The 14,359-nt window shown below is 31.8% G+C and overlaps 3 protein-coding genes across 3 annotated transcripts; 1 reads left to right on the forward strand and 2 right to left on the reverse strand.

The window, feature by feature from the left end:
• Nucleotides 1-129: 129 nt before the first annotated feature.
• LOC113399398 (solute carrier family 35 member F5) lies at nt 130-8,041 on the reverse strand. Its single transcript, XM_026638520.2, has 10 exons — nt 7,543-8,041; nt 7,333-7,467; nt 7,060-7,125; nt 6,718-6,810; nt 5,773-5,925; nt 4,278-4,460; nt 4,058-4,205; nt 3,790-3,949; nt 3,269-3,481; nt 130-2,046 (listed from the first exon to the last, which is right to left on the reverse strand). The coding sequence occupies exons 1-10, from the start codon at nt 7,696-7,698 to the stop codon at nt 1,977-1,979; spliced, it is 1,377 nt and encodes a 458-aa protein (XP_026494305.1). The 5' UTR covers nt 7,699-8,041; the 3' UTR covers nt 130-1,976.
• A 430-nt stretch (nt 8,042-8,471) lies between these two features.
• LOC113399615 (uncharacterized) lies at nt 8,472-9,573 on the forward strand. The gene is made up of 4 exons (XM_026638794.2): nt 8,472-8,611; nt 8,690-8,878; nt 8,959-9,054; nt 9,299-9,573. The coding sequence occupies exons 1-4, from the start codon at nt 8,540-8,542 to the stop codon at nt 9,446-9,448; spliced, it is 507 nt and encodes a 168-aa protein (XP_026494579.2). The 5' UTR covers nt 8,472-8,539; the 3' UTR covers nt 9,449-9,573.
• Nucleotides 9,574-10,366: 793 nt separating this feature from the next.
• LOC113399566 (uncharacterized) lies at nt 10,367-13,967 on the reverse strand. The gene is made up of 5 exons (XM_026638717.2): nt 13,428-13,967; nt 12,805-12,840; nt 12,605-12,731; nt 10,986-11,109; nt 10,367-10,628 (listed from the first exon to the last, which is right to left on the reverse strand). The coding sequence occupies exons 1-5, from the start codon at nt 13,890-13,892 to the stop codon at nt 10,622-10,624; spliced, it is 759 nt and encodes a 252-aa protein (XP_026494502.2). The 5' UTR covers nt 13,893-13,967; the 3' UTR covers nt 10,367-10,621.
• Nucleotides 13,968-14,359: the final 392 nt, after the last annotated feature.

Here is a 14,359-nt window from a genome sequence, read left to right on the forward strand (position 1 = left end):
TATTTGTATTTTATAAATTTAGTATGCTAGCGTTAATCTCAAGGGAGGATATAGGCTCCCTTTTATACTTAAAACCTATGAACACTAACACGCGTCCGAAAACTAGTACATAAATAAAAGAAAAAAAAATTGTTGATATTAGGTTTTATTACATTTATTACATTTTAAACACTAAATTATAAAATCTATTGCTACAAATGTGTCCAAAAAAAATAGCAATCAACTCAATATTGTGTAACATGATAGTTAAAACATTAAAAAAAACTTCAGTACAACTCAAACTATTTGAATGACACAATAATATGTTAGTTCGTTTTTTACAACCGGTTTTTAAGGATATATTTTTATTTTATTTCACAAAAATATAAACTACATTTTCTTATAAATACGTTTATGTGTGTTAAACTCAATATCATTTTTCTTGTCAATTTTTATGGTTGCGTTACCGAACCTTATTACCTTATATTAGAGTTGGAACTCTTGTATTTAATATAAAATATTATATGAATATCATTTTAATATGAACCTTTCATAAATAAATAGTGTAATAGTATCGTGATGTAAACATAGAATTTTGTGCATAATTTTTATTTTATGTTCAAGGAAATAAATCTAATAAAGTATTTATTTGCAAATAACTAAAATTTCTAAATAAATATAGACAAATAAATATACTATTATACTTTTATTACTTAATAAATAACACAGTTTTAGCTCTTAGTTCTCAAAATTACACGAAACGTACTTTATGTTTAACATGGCATATATTTTCGTCAAAACATTTAATAAAAAAAATATTTTGTACGGAGTGAATAGCGAGATAAAGTAATAAAGGGTGGGATGTACATCAAACAACTTAGTGCTTTATACTTCTAAGATTTTTTTTTTTGTAAATCATTAAATACATGACAAATGCACGATATATTCATACTAATAAATACTGATTATTATTAAAACAAAATAAAATTGATCATGATATTATACAGTCATTTAATTTACAAGTTAATTTTAGAGATAAAAGGCACGGAAGTGACCTGAAAATTAAATATTGTCGTATAGGCGAAACTTGTATGAATTCTTATTTTTATTTATATTCGGAACAAAAATATATAAAACGATATTTTTAATAAAATTGACCTAATTATCAGTACCTAAAAAGAAAACGAATATAAAACAAGAATATCTACAATATATGAATACGTATTGTAACGGAAAGGACTATACGAATAGTGGAATGATTATTTAGTGTATATATAACATTTATAATTAAGTTGTCACACTTTCCGATGACACGAAATGTATACGATATCGGAGATTAACAAATACCATAGACTAAACTAGAGTTAGTCATATAAATATAAAACCTTTGTTTCGATATTAGTAAACGGATAATTCATATATTTATATGATTTACGTCATCAAACAGTAAGGAAAGATTACAGGGTATTCGGAACTATAGACCATATTCGCTTAATAGGAACATATTAATGATTACCAAGTGAACGCTTGCGGTCATATACCATAAGATCTTATGACGATTCTATGTATAACTTTAATGTAGGACCATTTTAATTACGTGCTTTATTTTACTCTTGGTTTGGAAAAACATCACCTAAATTATTTTCGAAAAATGAAATTAAATGCTTGTTAAAATAGAGTATAAAATCTTTCAAGATCGTTAATAATATATTACAGAAAATATAAAGGATATTCTGGTTTGTTTATATTACGTGTCATTTGAAAATGCGGCGACTTATAATTATAAATCATCACCTTTGATTGGAAAAACGTTCTTAACAGAAAACAATACTTCTTGAAGTATTAAATATTGGTGTCAATTTATTGAAAATTAAGGATATCTTGGTACTCTTTATATTCTATACACATATTAGACTAGTAATAACGAAAGGTGTTCACACAACAAACTCTGTGCTGTTCACACTCGAAGCAACTCCATAACGCGCACTCGATGTGGGTTACGTCGGTTCTTCTGACGACATCAGGGCCTCTGATTGTTCGTCTAATTCTGATATATTCCTTATTGCTCTGTAATATTAAAAAACATAAATTAATAAATAGCAGAGGCTTATAAATATCACACAGCTGGGTTAAGTTTGGAGTTTATTCGGCCACGTTGCTCCAATTTATTTGAATTTTCCTTAGACACATGTAGGTTTCCTCACGGTACTTTCCTTCACCACCGAGCACATGAAAATTCAGTAGTTATTGCCAGACTTCACATCCACAATGATCTGTTAAGATCCACGTGTTCGTCTCTATCAAATTAAAAAGTCAAGTGTTTTAATCATTTGTATCGTGTGCCTTTTTTGCTTAACTACATAAAAGGCCCTACCAGATTAAAGACTGGTGGGTCAAACTAATTATAGCATCAAGGGATTATCTTATTGATAAAGGTAATTCTGATTTTTTTTAATGTATGCGGACTTGTGTATTCCTACTTATAAAGAGATTATTAACGTTGATCTTTATTATATGAATAGCGCATACGTCGAATTGTAAAACAAAATCTGTTTCAGCTATTGGTTATGATTGGCAGATTTATAATTTAATTTAAAGCTAAGATTTTTAATGTTATCAGCGTCTCTCTTGATAGTATACTACTTATAGTCATTTTCGTAATTCTCGTCTGCTCATATATATTAATACTGAATATATAAGTAATAAAATTTATGTTTGACCTCAAAATAATTGATTCAGACAAGTTTGCAGTACGTTACTTCATATCGTCTGCTTTCCTACTAGGGATAAGTATTACATAGGAAAACGTCATTGAAACGTACATCTTTGATTATTTATATGGTCAGTTAGCAGTCAAGTCAAGGCTGGGAAAGTGTCAAAAAATATAGTGACAACTGTATTTTCGCAGTAAGTGAATGCACACAAGTAAAGTAATATGATGTTTCACACACACCACGGTAATAAAGTTGGTTCTTTTGATTTAGTCCTTTATGTTAAAACATCGACATAACTCAAAATGTAAAAAATAATTTTTGTTTGTAAACTAATAGCTCGATTCTAAAGGATTAAATTGAAAACATTTTTTTTAATTAATTGACGAAAATACCTTAATTTTTTACTACAACTAAAAGGTTATATAGCTCAGCTAATTTGCGTGGTTTAAATTTTATTACAATTCTACAACAATTTCAAAAATATGGTATTTACACTAAAAAATACAACATAAATTACCAAAGGTAGGTACGATATATATATATATATAATCTAGGTAAGACGTAGAGGGACTCACGCGAACGAGTCGGCGGCGCGCAGGCGGGCGGCGAGGCCGGCGAGCGCGGCGGGCGCGGGCAGCGCGGCCACGAGCCAGCCCGCGCCCGCCAGCAGCGCCGCCGCCGTGCGCCACGCGCTGCCGCCGTCGCGCCACGCCTCCGCGCACGCGCACAGCGGCAGCGTCAGCGCCAGCGTCGCCGTCGCCGTCGCCGTCGACGTCAGGCAGCGGCCCCTGTCACGATCCTCATTACTACCCCATTGACATTTATTTCGGGTCGGGGCAATGTGTAAAATGCATTTAAATTATTTGGTAAATTTTAACGGCAACACTGCTTTATTATGCTTTCGCTGATGGGTTTGTATATTATGTAATATATTATTTGATTAATTCTTTTTTTAAATATTAGTTTTAGGTAGCTTTAACATAGCTTATTCTGGTTTAAAACTGTGGAACAACCTATAGAATTTGATAATGTTAGGATTTGATCAAAGTGGGACTCAGTATTTATTGTCACTTTGAAATTAAAGCTACAAACTCACCACAGCCATAAAGATTCCAGCAGCAGCGGTCCCAGTGCAGCATCTAATAGTAACCAGCTCCAAAGTCTTGGAGACGGCAGCTCGGCACGTTCAACACCACTGACAGCCAACACGCCACCGATCGCCCATGCCAGACAGCCGCAGGCGCAACCCACCACACCTACATCGAAATATTCTTTTAGGCTCCGTGGTATTATTTATATGCGTTATATGTATTTGATAATTATTAATAAATGAGTAATTAAATATATATTTGTGATGAACTTACCAACTAGTAAAAAGGAGTTAATTCCATCCCCTTTCCTCAGTTCTTGTCGAAATAGCATGAGATGTAAAGAGTAACAGAAAGCAGATCCTATAGCTGCTAAAACAGCTGTCCAATTACTTTGATGACTCTCTGATACACCCAAAATTACCTAAAACAATAAAAGAAGGTAAGACGGACGACAACCTATTGAAACATATACTTTATTCCATCTAATACTTACAAGGCCCGCTGTAGTGAGCAGGACAGCGACACATTTTGAGAGAGAAAATCTATCGGATGGTACTTGAGCGAAAAGTGCTCCGAACGATAGTGCGAACGCTGCAGTCGTCGATGTGTACAGAGTCGCTGAACATGAGGATGAGTGAAGTAAACTGAGGCGGTATAAATAGTTGGCGATAAACCACTAAAACGAAAGAAACATTTAAAATAATTTAATATCTTTATAAACAACCCACAGGTGGGCAAAAGTAAAATGAGTCGATTCCATCGCACCCTTCCAATGTGCGTTGATGGATATTTATCCATCAACGTATGTACATGAGTCAATATATTTTTTACATAGCGGTTTTTCTCTACCGTAGCCCGAGTACTAGATAAATTATATCATTATAATTAAGCACTTTTAATACTGTATCGGTTTGCTTTTTTTCTATAAATTCAGTCCAGTACGCAAAATATAGTCATATTAATTAGATTTTGGACATTTATATACTGACAAATACATTTAAGATCAGAAAAACAATAAAGAAGATCTATGCGAATCGCGTTTTTACTTTATACCGATAATTGTAAGATTGCAGGTTTAAATGAAAGATATCGTTACTTAGCGACAAGACCTTATAGTATATGTATGTCTTTGGTGGGTTACGAGTTTTTATTACTAATTATGTGTAGGACCGTGCGAGTGAGACAAAGAGAGCTCTCTTTGTCTTTGTCTCACTCATTATCTGGTCATTACAGGCAAATAACTCATGTCTTATTTATTAAATACATAAAGAGTAGGAATTTTCCCGTTTCCTTATAGTAAACGACATTAAGCTATTATATATTATACAGTTAAACGTAAACATACAGATAAACACGTATCACCTCTCTTTACGTCGCGTGCAATGTAAATAAATATTTCGTATAAACAAAATATTATTAAACATATGCAAATTGTACTTCATTAACGAAGTAAAATGTCGTAATTAGCTACTAAATTATAATTATGTAACTCATTGTTGTTGGGGTTTTACCGATAACATAATTGGTTTAATAACTTCAATATTGTATTAAAACTATTTTTCCTATATATCAGAGGTCGCGTAATCAACAAAAAAATAAAACTATGTTAAATCAACAATTCTGTCTGAGAAAAGGATAGTTTAATTTTTACCTGAGAATAAAGTAAAATTACGTAGCCATTATGTAATTACGTGGTTTATTAAAACAATGTATAATCACACAACTGACGTAAAGACACACATATACAAATCGAGTAACAGCCGTTCGTCTTGTCGCTAGCTTAGATGGCTGCAAATGACGAGGTCCTGGGCTTTAATAGCAGTGTTTACACTCTCTTGCTTCTTTGATCTCATTTCGGATGTCACGTCCTATCGGATCGCCAACCCATCAGAAATAAATGACCGAATGGCGAGTGTACGTAATATACCAGTTGAATGAGAATGCCGCCGTGCCGCCATTCGCGGTTTGCATATAATAATCATACTCACAGGTACACAAAAAACAAGAGCAAGTTTTAGATGTCGTCTTGTAGCAGCAGCTGCGGCTCGACGCTGCGCGTACTCTGTGGCGCGAATGGAAGCAGACCACGACAGGCGCGCCAACAACGCTTCCCCTGCCATCGCCGCTGACATTACACGCACCTTAACAACAAATATCCAATATCACTACATAAACTTCTTAATCCAGGTTGATGGGGTTGCAAAAATCCTGGGCGCCACGCCTCAGGGAGTGATCACTGATGGTCAAATGCTTTAAAAATATTTTTCTGGGGTGAGGGAAGATAACCAGAACACTTCTTGCATCTGAGGTTTGTTGTGCTTAAGACGGGTCTGACTTTGTGTAGATAATAAATAAATACACAAAAAAAAAAAATAAACACAGGAAAAGTTTCTTTGTAATCTGCCTTTTGTAATTATACAACGACAATGTTGTTCATTTTCAGGCTTGTATTGTTTTATCAAGAATTATAATTATATCTTATTGAGCGATTAATGAGATTAACTTTCTGAATTATGGTACCCTCACATATTTCTTAATATTGAGACTAGTACACAACAGCATACATTAGTTTGAATAATTTTAATAAAATAATATTGCATCTGTAGAAACTCAGGAAGTATTTGTTTCCATTATTATAAAATTAAACATAACTATTTCCAGATAATTGTTTGAATATTATTAATGATTAATAATGATAATATATTTACATAATTTGCGTAAGTAGCTTTATCAAACAAAATTTATTGATTAGGGGAAATAAAATATAATAAATATAATCCATTTTATCTTTTATATGAACCGCTGTCCTAGTTATTGTTTAAATTTGGAATATCCATTAACAAACAGCATATTTTTTGTCATAGATTTTGTATTTAATAGAATTAGTCATCCATTTACTTTTAATCTTTGTAAATGATATATATATAACTTACTTCTGCTACTTTATTGAATCGTACAGCTCTCGGTGTTGCGTCATCACTGTCTGTAGTTTCTCCTGCTCGTACAGGAACAAAAGTCGAATCACCCTAAAATAAAATATATTTATTACAGTACTATTATGTATTATGAGGTGAAATATGTATCTTCTATACATAAAATTATATAATAGTATGGTTGCTTGATCTTTGGCTAATAATTATTGTAAGAGTAGATATATTAAGTACTGTTTAGGGAAAAAAAAATTATCTGTTTGTATTTTTTAAATATTTATCTAAATAGTAACTGTTAAAGTAAAAAATATATATATTAAATAGATTTAAAAAAATATTGCATACCAGGCTGTTGTTAGATTCTGTGTAAAAGCTCTCATCATCTGTCTCTGCAGTTGGCTCTAATAGTTGCTAAAAACAATACAATACATTAGTGACACTAGGGTGAACATATTAATTTTTTATAAGAATTCAAAAAAAGGGTTTAAAGTAATCAAAAAGCTATTTTAATTTTACTGTACGGTTTAAATTATTTGTTTTTGAATACTGATTTATAGCCTTGCAGTAATTTATACAGGCAACGCTATGTAACCATATATAAATATAACATTTACTTACAGTGTAATCCGCAGGCTGACAGGGATCTCTTGTTGGTGGAGTGAAACATAATACTACAAGATACACAAATAACAATGAACTCCTTACGTATGTCACTAAAAATGGTCTTTCAAGTTTCTTTTCTATATATATGTACTGAAATAAAAATAAACTGGTTAATGTCAGTTAGAAGAACAATAAGTGAAACAAATTACTAGTCAACAAAACTACCTTTGTCAGCTCTGATGACACAACCCATAACACGCTGACAAGAAATAGAATAAATAATCCAAAGGCAAATTTTCTTTTACTAAAAGTTTGACCATCATCTTTGTTATTTTTGTTATTAGATGTCACTCCAAAGTAATTATGGCATAAAGTCAACATGAAGACTAAATCAAAAGTTATTCGAATTGAATAAAACCAGATTAAGGTCTATTTTTGTCCATTTAGGATATGTTAACGACTGTTTATCGTTTAGTAGATACAATGGTTCTATTATTCATCTATGTATATTGTATCACAATATATTGTTGTTTCTTTATATTTAAAACTATCACCTCCTATTATATACTTCCTAGTTTTAAGAAGGCCTCGGAATACTCAAAATTTCATGAGTATTTATTTCTTTCTAATATTATTTAGTTAGTATTCTGTTGCAGAAATATCACCGAGAGAACAGAAAACCGATAGCCTTGACACTGTCAAACGTCAGTGTCAAGTTTCAAGTGTCAACACGGATTTGATGAAGTTTGTTGAATGAAGATTATATAAGCGATATGTTTATCGATAAGATAGTAAAAACTTTTAGACTTCTTGATAGAGAATTTGACCTTCTCAATTCTCAATCGAAGAAACTTTTATTTAATAGTTCTCAATTTTACACTATATGTGTATCATCATTGTTTTTTTGCTTTAACTCTATTATTTTTAACAGTTTTATTTTATATTATTTTACGTGGATATAAAGTTACTAACGAATTAGTTTTTGTAGTGCTTTTGCCCAGTGCCCGCATTGATTTTGTACATTCTATCAAATTATGCAATTTGTTAATTTTTGTTTATTGCAATAATAGGAAAATCGAATCGATCGAATCGACTTCAATGATAACATTCAACATTGACATTTAATATCTTTGGCTTTGAATTAGAGAATTAGTAAATAGGTTATAAACATTACGAAAAACTAAACAATATTTATTATAAATAAAAACTAAATTATTTAAAAATGGATGTGGTTAAGTTTATTGGAAAGTACCTTAATATACCTGTTGGGCCATTGTGCTACAATACTGACAAAGTATATGAATATTTTTATTCTTTTATTCGTAAAGGATAGTTAAATACGTATGTTTTTATAATTTATACATCATTGCAGGTATTAACTACTGTCCTAGATAAAGAAAATGTAGAAGGCTTTGCTAGTATATTATTGAGATTAGCAGAAAAGAGTGGTGTCACTATGAGCCTAGAGGAAAAACTTTTAAGTTATCAATGGCTTGAACATTTAGCTGTTTACATTAATCAAGCTGTTACAAATCCTACTTTTGCTAAGAACTTTTTACAGGTAATTTCTTAATATATCCCTAATTACTTTAGTTGTACCACAAATTAACTTACAGTTTGTTATATTGATTATCTTTTCAGGGTATTAATAGTACGCTCAGGAATAGTTCATATTTAACTGGAAACTACCTGACCATAACAGATATTGCAGCATACCATGCACTATATCCATTGGTTGTAAGTATATATAATACACAATTACAGTAATTATTCATAGTATCTTCTAATTTAAAAATAGAAGTTATAATAAAACTTGAACTTTAAAAAATTAAAAAAATATTTTTAGCTATAATGAATAATATATATTTATGTCTGGAGTGATTCAAAATATTAATATATTTTTTTAATTCTGGATGTACATACTCTGTATATTCAACAAGTATTTCATTGTTAATAATTAAGTAAATTATGTCATTTCTAGGAACGTCTCACAATTTCAGAGCAAGAATCATTGTTACATGTTTGTAGGTGGTCAAAACATATCCAGTCTAAACCAAAAGCTAGAGGCAGTAGATCTCCAATACAATTTAATACATTGGTACTAACAGTTCTGGCCCCTGCAGTACACTAAACAATGTAATAAATTTAATTTATTACTAAATTTTCTTATTAAATTTCTTAATGACATTTTTAATTACATTTGTAATTACAGAACTGAAATCCATTGTAATAACAAAAATAAAATTTGTTAAATACGTCAAATGTTTTATTACACTCCTTACATCGTTTCACTGTTCTGTTTAATGATGTATGCTGCTATGCCAGTAAGTATCGAAGTGTTTTTAAGTTGATATATACATTAATAATGATATTCATAGAGCTGGTTGGTATAGCCAAACAGTAGTTGAGTCCTATATGTAGTTATGAAGGATTTAGGTACCACATGCTTAAATATACATAATTCTTATCTATAAAAATATTTTTTGAGTGTGATCTTGAAGTACATGTATGTATGTTTTGAAATATCCAGTCAACTGGGCAAACTTAACATTACAATATTTTTTATATTATAAATGGGATAGTTTGGAAGTTGGTCACAATCTAATGTTTGGCCCCACTACTAATATTACCTACTACTAATAGTCGTACACCTTTTTTTTTATTTTACTTATCATTATTAAAAAAGCAAGGATTTATTTTTAACTTGCAAACCCAGGCTGGATCTACCTACTAAGCTAATAATGTAATTTGGTATTAAAATAAGCACTATTTAAATAAATAAAAAAATATTATCTATCAAATAAAATTTATTATTTTACAGACTCCTAAATCCATACCACTTTGGAAGAAACACCCGTTACCTAAACAGGTGTACCCACATGAGTTGAAAAATGTTAACTTGGATGAGCCAGTAGTATATTTTCCTCAACCATTCTCATTTCCGGGATATCCTGTTATTCTGTATTTAAGAAAATAAAATAATTGTAACGACAAAATTTTCAAAATAACGTGGGCGAATTTTTTTAAGGAACATATTGATAGAATATAATATTTAATTACAGACTTTATTCTGTTTTGCTTCTATACAATCTATTCTAATAATTAAAACATTCTTATGCACATAAATATCTTTCTTATAACTTATAACTGCAAGTGGAATCCGTGATTTCTACAAACATTTATAATAATTACGATAGGTATCTAAATGTTTCTTGAAGACCAAAGTTTAGAAATATCAATAGAATCAATACAGCGAAGTACAGTTCGTTTAGATTAATGTTTGATATAGTTCTTCTATAATAATTCATTTCCTGAAATTAAAAAAAATGTGCTCAGTACGTAAAACGAGATCTAAGATGGTTTCGTTGAGGGATCACGTAGATTTTAAACTAGTCATTTGTGATAAATCTGCCGTAATAATACATCTCGTCATCGACGTCGACGGAAAACATAGCAAGGAAATTTACGTGTGCCTGGAAAAATTATGTTACATGTTTATTTATGCACAAGCCCTCCTTGAAATATTGTGTAGTGGACTAAGCCCCAAACTTTCTTGAAAAGAGAGGAGGCCTTAGCCCAGTCGTGGAACATAAATGGGCTGTTACTTTAATTTTCTTTTATACATTTTGTACGTACATAATGTATTATTTTATTTAAGGTATATAAACCTATTAAACCTTGAGTTCGTTGCCGATTGCTGATTTTGGGTCGCATTTACTTTCCTTTCGGCAAATCGAAGCATCAGACAGCGTTCTAGTTTGTTAGAATAAGAACATCCATTGTCTTCGGACTCTGGAAAGTATCAGAGATCGTTGGTTACCATAATGACAATATACTTCAGCTAATATACTAGCCATTATACATTTCAGATTGCATACTTAATTACTTCGTTTTATTGCGGTACTTTTTTAATTCGTTCTGGTGGCCCTATCCGACATCTTAGTACGTCGTAATTCACAACATTACATACATTAGCAGCCTGTAAATTTCCCACTGCTGGGCTTAAGGCCTCCTCTCCCTTTGAGGAGAAGGTTTGGAGCATATTCCACCACGCTGCTCCTATGCGGAATTTTGTTGAAATTAGATACATGCAGGTTTCCTCACGATGTTTTCCTTCACCGCCGAGCACGAGATGAATTATAAACACAAATTAAGCACATGTAAAATTCAGTGGTGCCTGCCTGGGTTTGAACCCGAATTCATCGGGTAAGATGCTCGCGTTCTAACCACTGGGCCATCTCGGCTGGGCCATCTCGGCCATCTCGGCCAATTCACAAATGGTTCCTAAATTATGTTTACAGCAAGTATGCAATTTATTAAAGATTATGTTATATGAAGTACCCGATTGGTTAAATCACAAAAGGCTTGTCATCTTTATGAATATTATTAAATATTGTGCAATAGCTACAATCGTTTTTCCTCTATTTTTATAAATTGAACAAAATGTGTATGTAGTAAAACTCTCAGAGCAAAGAATATTCTAGAAATGGCAATCACAAGGAGTTGGAATGATTTTAAATACAACTAAAGTAAATAATTTTCGAGATCGTAAATCGTTTGAATTTATCACATAAGCAGTAATGCTAACTAATAGACTAAATTAAGCTGACCTCCAGGAATAAAATATTAGATGACTCTCTGTAATTATTATATTGATTAGTCTCATATTATTTATTAGTATTAGCCCTACATCTATTTTTATATTATCGATTTCTAAATATTACTAGTTAAATTAATTAGATATATTACTATTGAACCACATTAATTTTCGTCAGTCATGTGGCAGACATGATAGTTATGTAATCTTGTGTTCCTACAAATTAATTGAGTTTCCACATAATATGCTATTATTAGACATGTATAATCATATGATCATATGATGTACAGATTATGTATATTTATGTGTGGCTGTCGGCTCATGGTTGTGTTATCCAGGCCCAGATTATCTAAAAGGTAGTGTAGGCAACTGCCTAGAGGCCCATAGACTGGCAGGCAAAAAAATAATTAATTATTATTAATGAAATATGTTTCCAATTTGAATATGGTGATGGTACACCTTTTTAATCATAATTATGACTAAAATTAGATTGGTACGAACAATCTATTTAAAGATGTTAGAAAAGGGTAAATGGGCTCCGAAACGTACATTGCCTAAGGTTCTTGACATATTAATTCCGCCCTGGCCCGAAATAAACAGATAATATCCGTATGTGTCAAATATAAATGAATATATAAATGCGTAGGAAGTTTTAGCAGTTTTAGTAGCATTGATTAATTAATATTTTACCAGATTGTAATTCTTGAAAACAAGCTCGAATTTGATTCTGTAGTATTGCACGTGACTGTTGAGAAGTCACTGAACTTTGTACTTTGTTCCACATTTCCGCTTCACGGGGGATACCCTTTGAATCTACCTAAGAAAAAACCATATTTGTCACTAAGTATACGTTAGCTATTATGTAACGTTTACGTAAAAAAATATCTTACCATTTGCAAATTGGCAAAAACACATTGGCTGAGGCACTGAAAAACAAAAAGTTCATTTATGAGACATTGCTTTTTAATTATACCAGGGAAAAATAATTGTGAAAGTGATGATGTCGTTTTGACCGATTTCAGCCAAGGTCACTTTTCTTTAGAGACTAGCTATTTGCGCAGCACATATATGTTGCACAATATAATAATAATAGTAATAGCCAGTAAATTTCCCACTGTTGGGTTAAGGCCTCCTCTCCCTTTGAGGAGAAGGTTAGGAGCATATTCCACCACGCTGCTCCATTGCAGGTTGGTGGATTCACATGTGGCAGAATTTTGTTGAAATTAGACACATGCAGGTTTACATGCACGATGTTTGCCTTCACCGACGAGCTCGAGATGAATTATAAGACAAATTAAGCACATGAAAATTCAGTGGTGCTTGTCGTGGTTTGAACTCGCAATCGTTGGATAAGATGTACGCGTTTTATTAGAACTTAGAAACTATACGAAATTAAGGCATAATATGTAACACCCGATTTGTTAATCAGATGATATGGATTTACTTAGATAAGTTTATTAAAGTAACTTTAACTATATTCTAGTAATATTAAAGGTATGATTTAAAAAATTACCTGATCATTGTCGTTTTTATTTATTAGCATTTCGTTCCTCTTTATTCGATCGTTTTGTGTGTTGCTATGGTTACCATTAATTTTATATTTATTTTGTTTAACTGGACGTGGAATATAATTAACAAATTTCTCTTCTTCATTTCCAGCTCCATATCCCGTATAATCGTAATCCGAACCGTTTGAAACGTGCATCTGGGCCAAAGTATTAGTGTTCCGTCGTGTATGAACGTAAGGGTTTATATCTTCCTTTGTATTAGCGTCTATGCGCGGTATCTGGTAGTTGTAACTATCTACGTCAAATCGCCTCTGTCGTTTCCCGCTGTCTTTGGAATATTCTTTATCGTGGATGTGATTGCAACTATTTATTGCTGCAGCAACATCTTCTTCCATTAAGTGTATATTGCCATCCCCAGCGCATGATACCAGAATAGGTAGCATAAAAAATATCAACCACGTTGTCACCATCGCTCTCAAATAACGCTGCCATTTTCTCACGGGGCTATAAATTTGTTTTGTTCAGGATGTTCTGCTATTATGCTTGACAGTTAACTGACAAGGTAATAGAATCTGCATTCTATTGTAATATAAATACAATAAATAAAGTATCCTTTTGTTATTTAGTGCATGTGAATACTTGAAGATAATTTTAATTGAATTGTTTTGTATGTCAGAGTAATGTATATGTAGGTAATGTAAAGTTTAGCTTGTCATAATAAACGATGAGAAATAATGAATCAATAAACCTAAGGATTACGTCCTTGGATTAGAGCAGTAGTTCCCAAACTGATTTTTCTCGTGGACCACTTTCAAAATTTTACTGGTTTCGGTGGACACCCCGGGTGCTGCTACATTTCTACCACATTCTTAAAGTCACCAAAAAATAAAAATTGTATCGCTTCTGAGTTCTGTCCCTATATTCCGATAGGTAAAAT

The sequence above is a fragment of the Vanessa tameamea genome, chromosome 18 (genome assembly GCF_037043105.1).
Source record: "Vanessa tameamea isolate UH-Manoa-2023 chromosome 18, ilVanTame1 primary haplotype, whole genome shotgun sequence".
NCBI lineage: Eukaryota > Metazoa > Arthropoda > Insecta > Lepidoptera > Nymphalidae > Vanessa > Vanessa tameamea.